The sequence below is a fragment of the Ambystoma mexicanum genome, chromosome 8 (assembly GCF_040938575.1).
Source record: "Ambystoma mexicanum isolate Mex_15411 chromosome 8, UKY_AmexF1_1, whole genome shotgun sequence".
Taxonomy (NCBI): domain Eukaryota; kingdom Metazoa; phylum Chordata; class Amphibia; order Caudata; family Ambystomatidae; genus Ambystoma; species Ambystoma mexicanum.
In genome coordinates this window covers 183474107-183494269 of record NC_090929.1, presented here as the reverse complement: position 1 = coordinate 183494269, position 20163 = coordinate 183474107, and the positions used below count along the sequence as shown (strand labels likewise).

Below are 20163 nucleotides of genomic sequence, written 5' to 3'. Positions count from 1 at the left end.
GTCAGCTCGCAACTCTTGGAGGTGTACCTTCAAGCATAACTTTGTGTTCTCGTTGTGCTTTTTGATCCTGTTGCACGGTCGCTAAACAGGAGATTTAAATATGATTAAACTATCCTGTAGGGCCACCAGCACACTTTGGGGCACAACTCATAGTGTCCTTAGGAGTGTCTTTTTAGATTTGGAATGTTGAGTTTGATACTGTTAAACTTATTTATTGCCTGTACTTGCATGTGGAGTAATTCACTATGGGGGTCCATTTGCTTTGTCGTGTAACACCATGTACACAGCTCACAGTCAGCACTAGCCGCTTTCAGGGTCTGGGATTGTCAAGGCAGGATGCCATGGGGCCTCTGTTGGGCATGTGCTTTGCTCTCATGCATTTGCCCTGATGGTTGATTAGTTTTTTTGTGTTGTATGCGTCTATTCCATGATGGCTAAATATACATGGTTACCCGAGTACACGGCATTACTTCTGCCAGTGTTGCATTCCTTTGGTGTAGTGTTGAACTGTGTCCTTTCATGAATAGGGATGTATAATGTTGCATTGTGGTTCCTGTAGTCCCAGTGTTCCAGATAGGATTTTGGAGTGAGAGTATTTTACTCCCAATTTTTTGAATTGTAGAGTAAATCCAATTTAAAGAGAGTAAAAATGATTTTCCTCCTTCGCAAGGGAGTAAAAGGTGTCTGACAACTATCAAATTTGTGTGTAAAATTAAAACTTTGTTCGAAAAAATAAGTGACAAAACAGCTGTATTTCACAGTGGTTCTAAATTATTTATTGCACCTGTGGAAAACATTTGCCCCACACAAGAACCCGGTAGATGCATACTACCTAGCTTCATCTGGATGATACTTGGGCAAAACTCTGTTAGGAGTTACTACAGATGCCAGCTAGTTACATCGGGTGATTCATAAATCAAGTCCCTCACTCTACCAGCATCACTTCCCTGCCTCTCGGGCCTACTGTTGCTGCCTGGTACTACCTGCTTGACAGCCACTCCATGTTTTTGCTCCATATCTCCTTCCCTTTCCTACTTTGTTTCCCCTGTCTCTCACTTTCTGACGCTCTACCTCTCATCCTTAAGTGTTTTGCGATGCCACATTTTGCGGTCTGTTTCTCTGTCACTGTGCCTCTCCCATCTCTGCATTCTATTGTTGCTTTTTCCCTCCTATATCTCGCTGTATCGGTTGATATAACTCCTTTTCCCCTCTCATGTCATTACTCTGGCTACATCTGTTTTTTCATTTTCTCGGTTGTGGTTGCTTCTCCTTTTGATTATCTTTCTTGCACTGTCTCTTATGTTATTGGCCTGCTCTTCTCTAGTCTTGCTTTTCTATTTCCATCTCCCCCTACCTGCTGTTGATCTGTGTTTTATTTAAATGTCTCCAAATGTCTCTTTTGCTTCTATCCCTCACTCCTATTGAGTGTTTGCCCTATTATTAACTCTTTTTCCCTTCTCACTTTCTTTGTTGCCCTATCATGTAGCTCATTACTCTCTCTTCCTGTTGTTTGAATTCCTGTTGATTGTCTAGTATGTTCCCTGTCCCTTTGCCCCCCTCCCCGCCACATCTTTGCTCTTCTGTGTTGCTAAGGTTCACAGTTGCTCTTCCTCTCCTGTTTTTCTATTTGTATTTTAACATAGCACCAATAAATACCAAAAAGCTGAAAATGCTTTTTCTATTTAGATGTGTGCAAACCTTCTTTTGGTCATTAGGCTAGGAATTATAGAGTTAGATGTTTGTCTGACCAGATGCAGTACCTGCTTGAATGCAGATGCTTTACCAACACTGTATGCCATTACAAGTACAAGAGCCCATACGAGATGTGTGTTCTGAGCCATTACAGGTATAGCAGCCCTCATGAGGTGTGTGTTCTGAGCCGTTACAATATAGCAGCCCAGATGAGATGTGTCTGTTCTCAGCCATTACAAGTATAGCAGTCCTCATGGGATGTGCTTCTTCTGAGCAATTACAAGTATAGCATCGCAAATGAGATGTCTGTTCTGAGCCATTACAAGTATAGTGGTCCTCATGGGATGTGTGTGTTGTACTTCTGAGCCATCACAGGTATAGCAGCCCTGATGAGGTTTTTCTGAGCCATTACAAGCACAGCAGCCCTGAAGAGTTGTGTTCTGAACAATCACAGGTATAGCAGACCTAAAGAGCTATGTCTTCTGAGCCATCGCAGGTATAGCAGCCCTGAAGAGGTGTGCTGTATGAGCAATTACAAGTACAGCATCCTATATGAAGTGTGTGTGTTCTGAATCACTGAACATTTAATAGTTCTTTTGATAAGTCGAAAGTTAAGTCAACTGTGTTACAATTGAATGTTACCTGCATCTTAAATGCATATCGCTGATGAAGACTCATTACAAGTACAGCATCCTATATGAAGTGTGTGTGTTCTAAAAGCAGGCGTTAAGGAAGGACCCGCAAAGGGAACTCGTAGTGGGGCGGTAAGGGTTTAACGGCACCGGTCTCGTTACCAGTAACCGTTAACCCTTACCGCCCTATCTGTAATGAGGCCCATCAACTCAACTATTAACAGGATTTGAACTAATAGGTTACACAATAATCTCTGCAGCAGGGTTATTGGCCCAATGTGCTGCCTTTCCCAACAGGCTGTTGACACTAAAAGGCACATTTGGTTAGGGCACTGGCAGTTCAATGTGAGCCCTGCCTAACATAAATGGCTTTTCAAAAGCTCTAAGCCTGTTTGGACTATCCTACATTAGTCAGGAGATTCATAATGATGCTTTGAAATGGGCTAGATTTTTGGCAGTCGGACTCAGTAATCGGATATGGGAGAAGCAGACGTTTTGAAAAGCGCAAGACCGAATAAATGGGATTGAAGTATATATGACAGCAATGCCATCTTCTCATACTGTCGGAGGTTGGTGGGAATAGCTCAGACACTGTTCTAGCTCTATACTTTAGCCTGCTGCAGAAAATGGCAACACATGGCCGTGCTTTCTTAACAGCAGCTCTGTTAAGAAATTCATGTACTGTCCAAAAACATAGCAGTACTGCTAAGAAATGTGGGCATGATGCAATCAGCCCTGCTATGAATATTTGGCATTGTGCCATGACATGCGTACAGTATAGCAGCTCAGTTGATAAATTAGGCTGCTTTGCCTGAATATATAGCAGTCCTGTTGAGAGGTACATGCAATCTGTGCCACTGAAAATATATACAGCACAGCTTCTGTTTTTACTCAATAGCTTGTCAGTAAATATGTGCTAATTTTTTATGGCGAGTCTGAACCTGCTTATTTATTTGTAGTAGTCTGCACGAGTTTCACCAATATTGTGACAGTCCAATATTTGGAAGCATATTGAAAAGAAAGTGGTATTTTTCTCAGTGCGCCAACTGACTACTATATTATCCAACTTTGGTTATTGCCTATTTTTTGTTGTACTTTCAAAATATACCAGTTCCACAACGACAAACCTAAAGTAAGCAACAAAAATACAAAGGTCAATTTTATAGCAACATATTACAGATGCGCAAATCATCAAAGCAATTCTAAAAAAAACATTGGAATATCCTTAGAATTGATGACAATGTTAGAAAGTATCTGGATGAAAAACCATCTTTAACTTTTCGTAAGTCATCGACAATTAAGAATATGATAAGCCCAAGTTTTCTCAAACCGGAACAAAAGGATTTATGCATACTACTAAACCTGAAAAACCCTGCAGGGAACCACAGATGTGGCAATTGTAAACTTTGCCAACAAATCATGAATGGCACTAAAGGTTTGACATTACCAAATGGAAAGACCAAGAACCTTACTCAATTCATAAATTGTAACTCCAAATACGTGATTTATGGAATTAAGTGTGTGTGTGACAAATTCTATATTGGGAGTAAAATCCATGCCCTAAAAATATGAATATTGGAACTTATGAGGGCCATCAAAAATAAAGATCTAAGATACCGCATGGATATACATTTATGTGTGGAACATTCGGAAACAGAAGTAAACAATATAACATATTTGGGACTACAGAAGGTGAATATGCCACCACGAGGAGGAAACAGAGAACAATTGCTAAGACGAAGAGAGGAGAAATGGATATGGGCAAGGGACACATGCCAAGCTGGTATAAACAGTGAAACTGAGTTGTCCAATTGGCTGTAAAATGATTGCAAACTGGTTCTAAAGAAAGGAGGAAAAAAAATTATTTCTGCATGTTTATCTTGAAAAATGAAGTAATCCCATCAAGGTTTATGAAATAGGACATATAAGAAACCTAAATATGGGGCATACTAAAACTTTGCAGTAAATTAGCATAATCCAAATTAAAATTAAAATGGTATATAAATCAGCCCTAAAATAAAAGTTGGAATATTAATATATACACGTAATTTTATGTATTTTGGTTAGATTAAGGTAATAAATGAGGGCAAATCCCTACAAACAAAATTAGACATTTACAATCAAGCACATCACGCATGATGATTAAAATTGCGGTCAGGTTTATCATCCAAAAGGAAAAGCAAAAGCAACACTAATCCAACATTCGCACGGCGGACTAACCAAGATGGCCGCTGTGCGTAGTGACATCAATGCACAAGAATACGCAATGGTGTCATGACACCAAATAAACAAATTGCGGCCATTTTGTCCTCCAGCGTGTTATCGCGGAATGACGGCACGCGCTGGGGGACAAACAGATCACCTTGGCACTTTGGAATAAGGTCAGTGTAGTTGATTTATAGACTAGAAACTATTTGCTACAAATAGCATGTTAGGTGGGCAACACGCCAAAGATGTGAAAATAACTGAGGTTATTTTCAATGTTAGGTCCCTTACACCTATGATTTACAAAAAAGGTGGAAAATGAAAACCTGAATGATTTCAAATATGACTTTAGTTGGAAACTGAATGAAAGTTAAACAGGGTGAGTTAATGATACTTGATATAAATGCACATGGGAAACTATATGGAGAAATTGAGGAATTATACAAATATGTAATGCTTCAATTTTGATTATTTCATTAATAATCAATAATCAATAATCAATAATATTTGTGTTTTGGTTTATGTAAAAGCTCTCCTGATAATGCACTTAAATAGTAGTGGTGAAACACGTGTAGAGAGTAAGAAAAATACTGTTTCTAATATTGAATGAATAAAACAAATGCATAAAAAAGAAATAATTGTGGAACTGGTATATTTTGAAAGTACTACGAAAAATAGGTAATAACCAAAGTTGGATAATATAGTAGTCAGTTGGCGCACTGAGAAAAAGACAGCCCTGCATCTACCTATATCCATTATACCTGCTTGGGGTGGGTGGTCAGAAAGGGAGTTAAAGTCCAGACCACATCCCTAGCTATGAAATTGGTGTGCTTCTGTGATGAAAATAAAACAAAGTATGAAATGCCCATGCTGCTGCAACTGTGCTGCCTCTATTAAAGCCAATTAAGCAGAAATGCAGCCCTTGTTTAAGACAATTTTCATTTTACACAATACTACCTGTGTCCTAAAGCAAAGTGAAAAGCATGTTAATGATTCAAGATGCTTTAATAACACTGTAAGCTACAAAATGCAGGCAGTTCAACAAAATGAACAAAACAGAAAATTCCCTTTTACATTACTCAGAGAAGTATTATCTTGATAGAATCATTAACAGAGGAGAGTGTTGTTAAAAAAAATGAAACAGATCAGGAGTCATCCCAGTTGCTTTTTTCAAGGAACTGTGTCTATTACTAAAGTAAAGAGTGGATTTGCAAGCTGCTGCTAGCCAGGCTGTCACCGGCTCCATGATTTATGGGGGATGCTGTCATAAATAGCTTGTATAAGTGGTAGGCAAAGAAGAATTAAAAGGGCCGTATTGACTAGATTTCTGTGCGTAAAAAGGCCTAATACGCACCTTATCTGGATGCCTGGTTGTGTGTGTGTGTGTATGTTGCTGGCCTGTTGGGGCAATATGCATTGGCAACTTACTGCAGCATTGTCAATCTGGTCCAAGTCCTGTGTGTTGTAGGCTGTCATGTGTGGGGTGAGAGGGAAGGTCCTGCATGTACAGGGCCTTGACAGAGCATGCATTATTCAGGTGTGGTAATGCCCCTGCCCCCACATAGCATTTCACTAGTGCTATGAGATTACTTTGTGTGATTGCACTTGTACTCACCCAATGTTCACGTCTGTTGCCCTCTGTGCCTCTCCATGTATCCAGGCAGTGTGCTGTTCCACAGTTCCATGGCATTGTGGGTGGAACCAGAGAAGCGGCACAGAAGTTTGTTATGAAGAGGTCAGGATCACAGGTGACCTGGACATTCAGGGAGTGATACTGCTTCTGTTTGCGGTATACGTCTTCAGATGCCTGGTGGGTCACCAAGGCCACATGGGTGCAGTCCAGAGCAGCAATCATGTGGGCTGCTGCATAAAGCGTGCCTTCCTGGAATCTTCCTGTGCTGGAGTGGTGGGCAGGGAGATGTGCCAGGAAACCTTGTGCAGGAGTGCTTCCAGTGCCTGCATGAGCATGTTGGAAAATGTGGGCGGAGTCACGCCGTGCAGCATCCCCACGGTGTGCAGGAAGGTTCCAGTAGCCAAGAATTGCAAGATGGACACAAGCTTCAGCACCAGGGGTAAAGCTGTACTGATGTTGATACTGCTCTCTATGTCATCCTTGATCAGGGTGAGCAGTTCAGCCGGCACAGGGTGATTATCTAGTTGTCAGTCAAGATCCAGGGTGAGGGCCTGAACCAGGGTATTGGCGCTCGCCTTACCTACGGCCATCTGCTCCTCTCTGCACCATGTACTTCTCTTCCAGCCTCTGGAGCTGAATGTGGAGCAGGGGCAGCTGAATGTCCAAATCCGCAACAGCTTGGGGCAACATGGTGTCGGAAAGTGTTTGGGGAAGGCATGTGCCTCGTGTGCCTTTCTTGAGTGAATTGGGTGCACCTGTGGCTTAATTTCTAGCACTGCTGCACTGCGGTTTGGGTGGAATTACCACCCATTTTCGACTGTATTTCTGCTTGTAATATGGCGGAAATACAGTTATGATCTCAGCAGTAATTCCGCCGGGATTGATGCAGCCATTTGTTGACGCCAATTCCGATGGCGCTAATTCCACCGCTGGAATAAACACTGACTTGTGATTAAAATTGACAATTTCTACCCATTGTTAGATCCTGGTCCCCGGCCGTGAACTCCTCACCTTGGAATGGTGGACCATTGTCGCTCCGAATCCGCCTTGGAAGGCCTTAAGCAGCGAACATTTTCTCCATCGCTGGTATGACCACCTCCACTGCCGTGGCTGATCCAGGCCTTGGTTCTTACTATTCCCTGGTGGCCTTTGTGCACCAGCGCCACGACTCTGTCCTGCATGCTTGCAGGGATAACGATTCTGGTTCCTCTTAGGATGAGCCCTTCCTGTGTGATGGATAGGTCTTGTCTTACTGCAAAGATGCCAGTGAGGAATTCTTTTGCTTCAACCGTTCGATTGTGGATGTTTCATAGGAAGGATTTCCATTCCCCCGAGATGATCATGTCTTTCACTAGATCACAGCATGGGTCAGCCTGCGTGGCCTCTACGTCTTCAATGTCAATGGCTCTTGGTTTCATTGTGTGGATCACCTGGCAAATGTGTTCCTCCGTTTCTTCCGCCACGTGTATTTCCCCCGTTGTGGCCGGCTGCCTGGCTGATATGCTAACTCAAAGTCATATTGTTGTAAGTGTAGCATCCATTTTCAGATCCTGCTGGGGAGTGTGATGAAGAGCCGGTGAAGATGGGGAGTAGTGGTTTGTGGTCCGTGTAGGCCTTCAACTTTCGGCCGTACAGCTATAGATGAAAGTGGCAGCAGCCCCACAGCACTGCGATCGCTTCCTTTTCAATATGGGAGTATCGTTGCTCCGTCGGTGTCAAGACCCGGGAGGCATATGCGATCGGCATTGACTCGGCATTGACTCTCCTGTGTTGGCCACCTGTGTGAGGATGGCTCCTAGACCCACTGGGCTGGTGTCCACGTACAGTTCGGTCGATAATGTGGGATCGTAATATGCCATGGTGGTGTCTGCCGAGAGTGATGCCTTGATTTGTTCGAACGCTTCTTGGCAGGTGGGCCCCCAAACCCATTTTGTGCTGGCCTTCGTGAGTTCTCTTAGAGATTCTGACAGTGTGGCCAGGTTGGGGATGAACCTTCCGCAGTAGGTTGCCATTCCTAGGAAACTGCGTACCTCAGTTGGTGTGGTGGGGGGTGAGGCAGCCTGGATGTCTGCTACTTTTTGGGGGTCTGCCGAGATGCCTGCTCTGTTGAATGTGTACCCAAAGAAAGAAATCTCTTGCTTTAGGTACTCACACTTGTCCTTGTGGCATCCAATCCCCTTGAGGAGGTTTGGGCACTTTCCGAGAATATTGTCGATATCTTGTGACTCAGTCACCTCACATATGAAACTTATGAGTCCCAGGTCCTCTGCCGCGTCTCCGCTCAATAGACACTCAATTCCTGCGTTCACAACGTAGATTCTGGACTGCAGTGATTTATCTCCCTTGCTGAGTGTGTTTCGGAATCTGCCTACTGTCAGCAGTGGAGTTTTGCACCCATACGCAAACAATAGCGTGTCCGTTGTTTTCAGAACTGGTTGGGGCCATAGTTTTCTGAATGTGGTCAGTGGCATGACGTTAACATACACCCCAAGGTCTATGGTCATCTGCGTGTCTTGCCCTTGGATCGCACCTTGGCATTTCCGTCTTCTCAGTTTCCTTTTGGGTGTTGTTTCTCCGTAGTTTAGTGCTGAAACCAGGTATACTTTCTTTCCTTTTTTCCATTGGTCGTTCGCAGCTTCTTGCTGGGTGTGTGTCACGTTGTCCCCTTCCTCCTCGGTTGACGAATTGGCGGTCTCGACTCGGCGAGCGTTGGCTTGTTTCTTTTTCTTTCCCGAGGTTTTGTCCTGGGGTGTTTGGGGTTGTTGTGGCTGCCCCAACGACCTGCATACCTTTGCGTAGTGGTCTTTTCTGCCACATGCACCGCATGTAGTACCTTGGTCTGGGCAGTTGCGTCTTCCATGGCGTGGTCCTCTGCACCACCCACATTCCGTGGGTCCTGGGATTCTGTGTTGCCCTCTGGGGTGCGTACTGTTTCCGCTGGCCTCATCCCTCGTGTATTGGCGGTTCGCGATTGGAGCCACGGTTGCCATTGTTAAGTACAGGCTGGTGTTTCTGCAGGGTCTTGCCCATGTGTGCCGCTCTGGCATGTGCCAACTCCCTCTGGCGGCCAAGTTCCAGTATTCTGGTCAGGGATATGCCTTTTTCGCTTAGCACCATCCTCCTTAGCTTCTCTGAGTGTATCGCATTGATGAGCTGGCGTCAGATCTCTTTTTCAATGTCGGTGAATTCACATGAGATAGCGGGTTTCCGGAGCCTGGTGTGATAGGCATCCAGTGTCTCGTCCTCCAGCTGAATGGTGGTGCAGAAGATGAATGTTTCATAGTCTGGACTGAGTTGGGGCATGAAGTGGGCCGTCAGGGTGTCCTTCGTCTGTTGGTAGACGTCGAGGCCGTCTGTGATCGCTAGCGAGTTGAATATGCGTAGAACCTCATCCCTGACATTCAGAAGGAGGTGCAACCTCATTTTCCTTGACGTGGTAATGTCTTTGCAATCCATGGCCATCTCGAATTTTTGTATCCACAGCTGCCACCGTGGGCCAACCGATGATGGGTCAGTGTGTGGATCGAAAGGGCAGAGTGCAATGGTTGACCCTCCCTGCAGGCGTGTTTGCGGCTGGACGGTGACAGGTTGGCGGCCAACCTAGAGGGCGTCACAGCCCTGGGAGTAGACGTGCCTGTCGCCATATTGCATGGATCTTGCGTCAGTCAGTGCGCACTTGTGGCAATACCCCTCACCTTGGCGTGCTGTGGGCGACTTTACTTGGCTTCCCAGTCGTGTGTCCAAATGTTGGGCACGAGGCTTCTCCTTCTCCCTTTCCCTCCTTTTTCAGGTGGGGGTTGGGTCCCCAAAATGTCTGCCCTTTGGTGTTGGGCCTCCCAATGCTGAGGTTGTGTCAGTTGTGGGAATTTCTGTTGACTTCCCAAGTGTCTTTTTTAGGATTGATTTGGATGATGTTGGAGGAAGAGAAGAAAAAAAATCTTTTTTTTTTCAGGTGTGGGTTGGGTCCCCCCACCGTGCTTCCAAAAATGTCGCCCCTGCCGAGGGCTTTGTATGCTGGGCGGCGGCGTTGCGTGTGCCGTTGTGATCGCTTCCCTCGTCGCCAGTGTTAGATCCTGGTCCCCTGCCGATGCGTCGGTGGGAATCAGGAAGATGAGGGCCTCGGGCTGCAAGGCCCTGCTGTGCAGCATCAGCGGGAGCAGTGAAGACACGGACACACGTGTGTTGCTGTCCTGCCCCGGATCTGCCCATGCGGAGCGGGGGCGAGGCTTTTATTCATGACGCCTTACGTCACCGCGTAGCGGGACGTAAGGCGGATATAACACCCATTAATTTAAAAATTGTCTCAGGGAAAGAGCACCCTGTTGTGAGTGAATGAAGGGCAGAGCACCTTTAAGGAGAGGAAGACACAGAACAGTGGGAGGGAGCGGGAGGAAAGGGGAAGGGGAGGGGCAAAGTAGGAGGAACGGCAGTTGCAGGAAGGAGAAATAAAGAGGTCAGAATGGAGAGTGGCTCCTGTCTGGTTATTTATTGTGCGTGATGCGGCCCCCTGCCAGGGTCAACACACCCTCACCTAATCCCCCTACTTAGACTGTGCTTCATTTCACTGATTTCGGGAAGTTGGTAAATTGATTTTACCCCAATTTCGAAAAAATGCCTTTGAGGTTGCACACCTGGAACCAATGCGAGGCTTAACGTGGTCCCTGTGCTCAATGACTGTTTTTGAAAAACGTCGTGTTTTGGTTTATATTGTGTGCACGATAAATAGCTCAGGTAGAGCGAAACCCTCTAATAGGAGGCCAGTTTTGAAACGTGGATGAATGGTGCGTCAGGCTCATAACTGTATAGTGACATCATCACGAGGAATCGGACCTTTCCACCTTGGGTCTCACTGGGTCGTTCCCGCTTCTTCTCATTGTCTACCCCTGTGACGTGTTAAACGCGCGCATGCGCACACCGCCAACGGCCTAATAAACCTTCAGCACTTCCTATTCAGGGACAACCACTGCGGGCTCGAGGGGAGCAAGGCCTTTTCAACTTACTCCGGCCCACTTTTAACTTTTCGGGCCACAAGTTGCCCTTTGACCCCTCCGCCTCTCTTTATGAGCGACAAGCTCACATCCACCCCCCCCCACTAACCTAACTGCAGTTTGGCTCCGCCTCTGTGCGCTGCACTTCCTGGTTTCTAAACCGAGTCAACGTCTGGGACGATACGAGCGAGTGCTCCTGCCTTCTCCGCCTCCACAGCCGAGCCCCGCCCTCCAAAATAACGACCTCTGGGAGTGGGAAGGTGAATGTAGCTTCCCCGTCCACCCCCAGTGCTGCTCTCGCCCAACCCTCGCTTCAGTGCAGTGTGCAGCACCCCTGCCCCATTCCCGCTACGGCTGGACCCTGCTCTGCAATGGGTAGACATGACATTTACCCACTCCAAAAAGAATGCCTTCTGCCCCTTCCAGCTCTCATGCACCTGCCCTCTTTTGGCCCCAGTCAACGTAAGCCAGGTTCATTAACTGGGTGCAAGTCTCACATCCTGTAGCTGGGTGTTTTCGTTTCTCCTATAAAACAAGAACGCTTGTAACAATCCCCATTGAGTGAGATTACACAAATAGAAGGTGTAAGGTACGGGAGGAAAGATAGTGACGGTTTCCCTGAAAAAACAGGGTAGGTGACGACTGGTATTCCAGTTCTACCCTGCTCCCTCATCCGTAATAAACCCTAACTCGTTCCATGTGTCTGCTTTTCCACCGCACACCACTGCATTCTGTCACTACACGCCCAAGTGTATGTGTGCCCTACAATCCTTGCAGTCTAACGCTGCACTTCTACCACACACCCCTGTCTATCCTAGCCCCTCCTCTTGCCCTGCCCCTCTCCGTTTTTATTCCATTCTGGGCGTCTCTCTGTCTTGGTCTGATTTCACGCCCTGCCTCTTCCCACCTTCCGTCACAGCTCTTCCTCCTGCGGCCCCTCCCCAGCCCGCCTCCTGTCAGTGCCCTTCTCTGTTTTTTCTATCTTTTCGCCCCTCCATCCAACTTCTATTCACTCAGCATGGACCTGTCGTGGCTTCTCTGGGGTTGCCTGCTCCTGGTGATCCCCATCTTGCTGCTGGAAATGAACAGCACGCTGAAGTTTTATTTCAAAATAACCTTTTACTGTGTACATTGCCTGGTGCTTTCGGCCCTGGCAGTGCCAGTCTGTCTGATTAGGAACGGAGGCAGAAATGTGGACAACATGAGGCAAGTTCTGTCATGCTCTTATACTAACCTATATGTTCTGATTGTTTTTTTTATTGAAACGACTTACACAGTGCTCCGACCATTTAGTACTGTACTTTGTGCTATATAGTACCCAAACTGTTGTTGAGAGTTAATATAAACAGTGTTCTCCTATCTGCCGCACTCACAGCTACCGTTAATGGCACCAAGACCAACGGAGTTAAACTTATTTGCCCAGGGTCACACAATTTGGCCAAGTGTGGAATTATAATAACTCCTGGCTGCTGCTTCCCCGACATTGGCAGTTTGGTCACTACCTTTTTCTCGTGGCAACATACACGTAGTCTGGAGTATTAACCTAGTGAATGTTGCGTTTTGTGAACAACGCGACTTCAAATGCCCATCTCTGCTGCAGATTTCCAAACCGAGGGGGAATTGTTGTTTTAGTAGTCCCTGTGAGCGACTGATTGCAAACTCTGACATGACAGCTAGTGCTGTAACCTTTGATTGTACTTCCAACCCCCACCCTTTCTACTACTGCTGGCACTGCTGCTGACAGTCTCATTTGCGAGGCCAATGTATTACTTCCTTCATACGTGCAACAATGTTAAGAGTTTTAAGAATGGGCCATTTTGGCATCTTTTATGGCCGTGCATATGACTAATAACGTTTTCAATAGGGACAGCACTAAGACTTCATACATTTCCAAAAAACAAGGCGATCGAGTCCAGGGCACACGTGAGTGCCCTTTTTAGATTGGCACCGTCTCCGTTAGGCCAGGAGGACGGAGAAGGAGGGGACAGAATGTGTCCCATTGAAGTGTGAGCACATGGAATGAACGATGCCTGCAAAGTCTCACACTGGACTGCAGTTACCTGTTCTCATCCAGTCTGTTTGTTTTGAGAAGTTTATCTGCACATCTGCTCCTCGAAGCTGAAATCCAACACTGACCAAAATTGCCTGCTTAATTTTTTCTTACCTTCAAGAAAATAAAAACTGAAATCTAATGATAAAATTGCCCAAAACTCACCTTTCTATTTCCATGGTGACTCCCTCTGTCCATTTAGAAAACTTGTTTACTCTGTTGGACAACAGATTAATTCAGATTTTCAACACATTTGTTACAGAAAGTCATAATTCTTTTAAAGGATAGTTCCTGGACTTTTTTTTTATTGTCCCTACGGGTCGGCCATGTGTTTGTAAGCATAAATCGGTAGATCGTAGGAAACTTTCCTATGGACCTTACCCGACTTTTCGCCCATTATCGCACTCGAAATCAGCCTCCATTTTGTGATAATCCTATCATTTCGCCCCATCGACCTGGCTCACCTGCCTTTGCGGCACTAAATCAAATCCCCCGCCCCTGAAACAGACTTTATCAAAACATTCATATTCCCCGCCTCTATCCGTGACGTGACTGAGCTGCGTAGGCAAACGCGCCCAGGCGTCTTCTACGCGACTCCACACAGACCCCGGAAATCAACACAGATCAGCTCACAATACAGCGCACCACAATTCGGAATATGAAACTGTACTTTGAAATCAAACCGCAAGATTGTAAATGTGGTAAAGTACATTTATTTGACATCAAATGTTTAGAGAATATTCAGCGATTTGCATTTTTATTTGCTCATGTTCCAAAAAGTTCGTATTGAGGGAAGCGATGTTCGTGTGCAGTACACAGGGTGTTGGTTTACGATAAAAATAAGCTCTTCGGTCGCACTGATAATCGCATGGCTGTTCCAACAACGAGGCACTAGGCCACCACAACGGTAGGTATGTTGCATCTAACCGTTAGTACCGCGTAAGGGCATACTTGTACTTGGCGATCGTCCCATAAAATGGTCAGGGTGGTAACGTTGTTCACGCGGAGAAGCAACTGGCGGCTGTAGAAGCCGTCCGCCGGTGTCTGGTACTCGTGACACAGACAGTAGTGAATGATGTACCTAAAAACATAAAAAATGAAATTAGTCTCACCATCAGATCCTTATTAAAATTATTCATTTCATAGCGAGGACAGCGCTACTGGGTGTACACAAGTGTTTAAAGGCGTGGCGAGGCATGGAGGGGGGGGGAGTGGAGTACAAGGTAAGTAGCATAAAATAATAAATAAATAGGGCCAGCTGGTGGCAAGTGCAAGGTAAGTGCAGAACAAGTGCTGGGAAGGGGGGGGCTGTAGGATACTGAGACAGTCCCCCAGTGCAGGGGTTGACAGGGAGGCAGTGCAGGTGGAGAGTGGAAGGGCCCAGGACCGAGGTCGCAGACAGTGGACCAGTTGTAGCAGGGGAGAGGGAGAGAGAAAGCAGAAGCAAAGAGGAAGGTTTTGAGGTACTTCAGTAAAAGCAGATGTTTCTCCTCAAGATAGTGCGCGGTAGAAAACAATATGCCACATAGAACGAACAAGTACAACTGAACCCGTCTTTAAAGCCACTGTATAGTAATGAAATTGCGGTATAAACTCATCAAAAGTTACTTACATTATATTTGCATTTTCCATTGTGTCTCTGTGTAGGGCAGACCCGAAACACCACTCCTTCTTTGCCGACGTTACTTCTTCTAATGAACGTGGCTCATCGTTTCGTTTCTGAAATTTTATTCATTATCTTTTCTTAGTCTTTCGGGATGGTCCCGGCCTGTCAAGGTCAAATCACAATAGAACCTTATACTGGGTCGTGGGCCGTTCCGCCACCCGAGCAAAACATCAAAGCAGCTGACCTTCACTTTGAGCGAGCACACATTTCTAGTTTGGGCCTGCAACATGAGGAGACTCGAGAGAACAGACAATCAAATTACAATCATTTAAACCGTGATGTGTATTTCTCAATGAGCTCTGCTTTAGGTGGACATGGAACAGAGGCAATGTTGGGTGGCAATGCAGTTGTCCCCTGCATAGGTTCGTTCACCACTCCATGTATGTGCCTATCGAGGACATCTACGATAAGTCTCTCAATAAACTCATATTGCATATCCTCAAACACTGGTTTGATCACCCATTGTTTACTTCTTTTAGTGAAGGCCTTATTGTAGCGAAGCGTCCCTAAAGTTCCGGTCGTCCTACTTTGTTGACGGCCAACATTATGGTTATGTGCCAAGACCGCTAGAAGAGTCCGATTTATCATGCCTTCCATGCCAAAATGCAATCTTTTGGGCCTGTACTTTAGGCACATATTGTGGAACACCTCCAAATCTCCTGTGTGGCAGAATTCCGTGAGTCCCCTCAAATCTCTTGTTATAGTTTTATCAAATACAATCTTTTCAATGGCCTTGTGAGTGGGTGATGAAGGAATCAACCACTTCTTCTTCCGTGCCTCCTCTGTGGACAAATGGCCATGTTCACATTTGTGGAAATGTTCATTTGTCGACCATCGATGTACGTTGCTACAGTGCAACATTACTGACCGCCATTTTTCCAGTAGAATTTCCAACGACCCTTCACATGTTTTTGAGCTCCACCAAAGATGGTTGCTGATTGACTTGGACCACTGTGAAATACCTTGCATATCTTTTTTTTTTCCTGCAGCCGACAATTTTTTATTGATTGTTTTTGCAAGATGCCATACGTCAAATTGGTGATTTATATTTTTGTACTCTTCTCTCATTGTCTTGGCAATTGAAACGTGTCTGTCCGTGGCTATCAGGTCGATCACCATTCCCCGCGATTGTAGTTCTTGCAATGATGCTACAAAGCCAACTTTCTCCATGGCCACTGAGGATGTACTTTGTGACACCTGCACGACCACCGAACTCACAATTTTCTTACTTTCCATGTCCTGAAAGTGGTAGGTGCAGTACTTGGCTGAAAATCCTGGGCTGTCGCACTGTCCATCACCGGCTAGCCTGAAGCGTTTGCCCGCGAATGTACTTTCCATTGACATTTTTTCCATTCTCCAAGCTTCGCTGATGGCTGGAAATAGATAATCGGTTTGGTATTTGTAGAACTGAGTTTTCGCAATGAAATGGATTCCCACAAACTGAAAGAAATACTGTAACTTTTTAAAACTTGAACCACTAAAAAGTGCGGCCGCTGCACAAAGTAGATTGCCTGCTGGCAGTTGCCCCAGCATGGGTTGTGCAGACCATGCGAACGGATGATATTGTGTACAGGTGGCATGTATTTTAAGGTTAGTGCCTCGAATTGCACGAGTCACATTAATCAATGGCTCCCCACATACTTCCCCACCAACCCAATGCCCACATTTCATCATCATAATAATATCCATCAAACAGCTATCGAATACAATGAATTTGGCCTCTTTCCTTATACTGTCACTCTGCATCCCAGCTGGTTCGGCCTGTAACGTTGAGCACATGTCACTCGCATGAAAGGTACAATCTCTGATATCGTCTTCCGCTATGCTGAGTGATATTGATGGTGTTTCATTGTCGTCCATGTCATTCTCTTCCACTGCAACAACTGTTCCTTGTCCGGAGATGGGAGAAAAAAACAATGTCTTCAACTTTCGCGCGCTCTTATTTTTTGCGGGTGTGGATTCTGTGAATTGATCTCCGACTGCATCCAAACTACCAGGAGGACATTCACTATCAATGGCTGGTGGTGGTATAGCTCCGTTGTCAATCACTTCATATTCTTCCCATTGGCACGATGCATCTCCAGTCTCAAGTCCCTGCCAAAAGGTTTGACAAGCAACATCTCTCGTTCGCTTCACTGTCTGTGTAGATCTAGTTCTTACACCCACTCGCAACTAGAGGACAGATTAGAAAAGGGATGTTCAGTTTAAACACAATTTACAGTATTGAACTATTGACAGTGAAAGACAACATAATATAGTGAACAGGACACTAACCTTCTTTTGCTTTCTTTTCTTTGAAACTTTCTTGCCTCGAACTTCAACATCTGGACGCTGTTGCTCCGACTCGTGTGTGCATGTCTCCACTTCCTCTCGCGCTGCAACGACTATATTTTCATGATAAGCACATCCATCACTCACTGAGGCTCCATCGACTCCCTGAAACATAGAACTTTCATTAGTATGTATAATAATATTGAAAACACAAAATGTACTTGGGGACCAATACCCATACGTACATCTCAATAGCAAAACACGAATGAACGCATTGTGTAGAACATTCAAACGACAATAGTTCACGCATTGTTGATCTAGTTAGATTGAACTGTCAAGATCCATACCTCGGGCTCCGCATAGACTTCCATTGATGATATTATTGAAGATGACGCTTCAGCAACTCCCTGAAACACAGTAATTGCATTAGTATGGTTTTCTATTTTGTTTAAAAGAACATAAACTTTCTGCAGGTGTCAACGGCTCATCTAAATAGACCTGCACAAATGATCAGTTGTCTAAAATAAATAATGGATATCTAAATATTATTCGATTTGCTCCATCGTTGGAAGTGTCACCACCCAGAGATCTGCATCAACTACTAGGGGTGATGTTCTTGTTGAAGAAGCTCCGTCAGCTCCCTGAAACATAGTACTTGCGTTAATAAAGAAGGAAGTATAGCGGATGTAATCACGTCATTTGATCTCGCATGATTGATCTGTCAGTATCCATACCTCGAAATGCATAAGAACATCAAGGGACGCTGTAACTGCGGTGCACACTTCTGCAAGCTGTTGCGCCGACCCGTAACTGCATGCTCCCCCTTCTTCTTGGACTAATGCTCCATCGACTCCCTGAAACATAGGACTTTCATTAGTAATGAACACAATATTGAAAAAAGAAGACACATAGGAGGGCGACGACAGAAGGACATACCAATGGCTAAAAACGAAAGAAACATTGTGTGTAACAATCACGCTACAAGAATGCAAGATCTGATGATCTCCATCGATGGAACTGTCCGGAAACGTACCTCGAGCATCTGAGTGACATCTACGGTTGTCGTCAATGCGTTGGACTCCTCAGCATCTCCCTGAAAGACAGTACTTGCATTATTTTGGATAACAATAATTATAACTGAAAACAAAGACTAGAGGACGAGTACTGTGGTGTACCATTAGGTAAAATAATTACACGATCAATTAAAACTATTGATTTACATGCCTAAAACAAGTCAGTGTCAGAATAGCTAAGTAAGATTACCCGATAGGCGCTTGAAGTGGCTGATGACTGCAATAACGACACGGATGGAGAATCTTCCGCCTTCATATTGAGTGGCTACATAAATGGGGAAATTATTGTTAGCTAATGCTACACACTACCGCAATGCCGAGAGATAAATACGTAAACTTGACTCACCAGTGGAGGGATGTGGACGAATAGAGTGGGAATAGCAGTTGAGAGCAATTTTCGCCTCGCTCGCGGTGTTTTCTTCTTTATTAGCAATGATGTGGAGTACATGTCTGGGCTAAAGTGCCTGCTGCAGATGCGGTATCGATCACCCCTCTTGTCCGCAAAGACTTCTAGGACTCTACTTTCTATCTCAGAGGCTGGATATCCGCAATATCGGACCCATTCTCTTATCTGATCTATTGTCTTAGGGAAAACATGCATTATAGTACCTTCAGATTTGTTATGGGTCTTCGAAGGGCAACCGCCAATGGAACAGGCAGGCATTATGGAAAGTTCTGAAAAGTAAAGATCAACAATTCTCTATGAATACCAATGTGTTAAAACATTAAATGACACATAAAAGGTTCAATGCAAGGTCCGTTTTGGTTCTTGGAACTATACACGTTATTCACATGCGGATAAGTATTTCAATAACTTTCAAAAAATAGAAAAAGTAATTTGACTAAACTCAGAACATGTGACTAGTTCCTTGCATGTACTGTCGTGAACGAAAAGAAAACATGGATGCAATTTGATGACTACTAGCAAATAGATATAAATTAAAAAATTGGACGCAAAATGATTATGGTACATGGACTTAACTTGACGAACAAACAGTTAGATGCAGGGATAAGAGTAGTTTCTTGTCGTAGAACAGGGAGCAGTTCACAGGTTGCAAACTGACGAGTTTGCTCAAAGTGGTCACGGAAGTTCACAGAGACGAAGAGCAGATAACCAGCACCTTCACGGGTTGACTAGCAAAGCGCAAAGAAGTTCTCATTAGAAATATGAAGTGGGTTATAAAGAATTCGAAACAGGGGTGTGTTTGTGAATGAATGACGTGTATATGTCGTGGCATTATGCGGATTGCAGGGGGGCGTCCAGCGTGAGGGGGGATGCTTGGCAGGAGACACGGGGTCTGGAGGTAGACATGGGAACAACAACCCATGCTCTATAGACCACTTTGAAGTGTACATGGTCTTTGGCACCTCTTGGCCTTTCCTTTATCGCTCCCTGACAGCTCCACTTGCCAGCAGCGCAAGTACCCTGGTGCGAACTGCCTTTGATAGGGCGGGGGGTGGATCGGGGCGGTGGTCGTGCAGACGAGACACAGGAAGACTCGTGAATGGAGACACACTTATGTGGATTGCAGGGGGGCGTCCAGCGTGAGGGGGGATGCTTGGCAGGAGACACGGGGTCTGGAGGTAGACATGGGAACAACAACCCATGCTCTATAGACCACTTTGAAGTGTACATGGTCTTTGGCACCTCTTGGCCTTTATCGCTCCCTGACAGCTCCACTTGCCAGCAGCGCAAGTACCCTGGTGCGAACTGCCTTTGATAGGGCGGGGGGTGGATCGGGGCGGTGGTCGTGCAGACAAGACCCGTTTGCCGCAGGGCCTCACCAAGGAGAGGCCATCTAACTGAATGTAAGAGGATGGCTGCAGGATCTACTACATGGAAGGCAGGGGGGTGAGTTTATAAATACCTCACCCTCCCAGGAGAATATATGGGGGTCATCTCTGTACCCGGTGCCCAAAAAGAGGATTTATTATGATCAACCATATTTATTA

At 45.3% G+C, this 20163-nt stretch overlaps 1 protein-coding gene across 2 annotated transcripts in view; it reads left to right on the top strand.

Moving 5' to 3' along the window:
• The first annotated feature begins 11089 nt into the window (after positions 1 to 11089).
• Positions 11090 to 20163, top strand: part of AGPAT2 (1-acylglycerol-3-phosphate O-acyltransferase 2) — an 818715-nt gene continuing 809641 nt past the window's right edge. Inside the window, exon 1 of one of the 2 annotated variants that reach the window (XM_069609592.1) lies at positions 11090 to 12356. In XM_069609592.1, coding sequence (XP_069465693.1) covers positions 11848 to 12356 — 509 coding nt within the window. In that variant the 5' untranslated portion in view covers positions 11090 to 11847. The remainder of the gene's footprint in view (positions 12357 to 20163) is intronic. The other variant, XM_069609591.1, reaches the window with a different exon arrangement.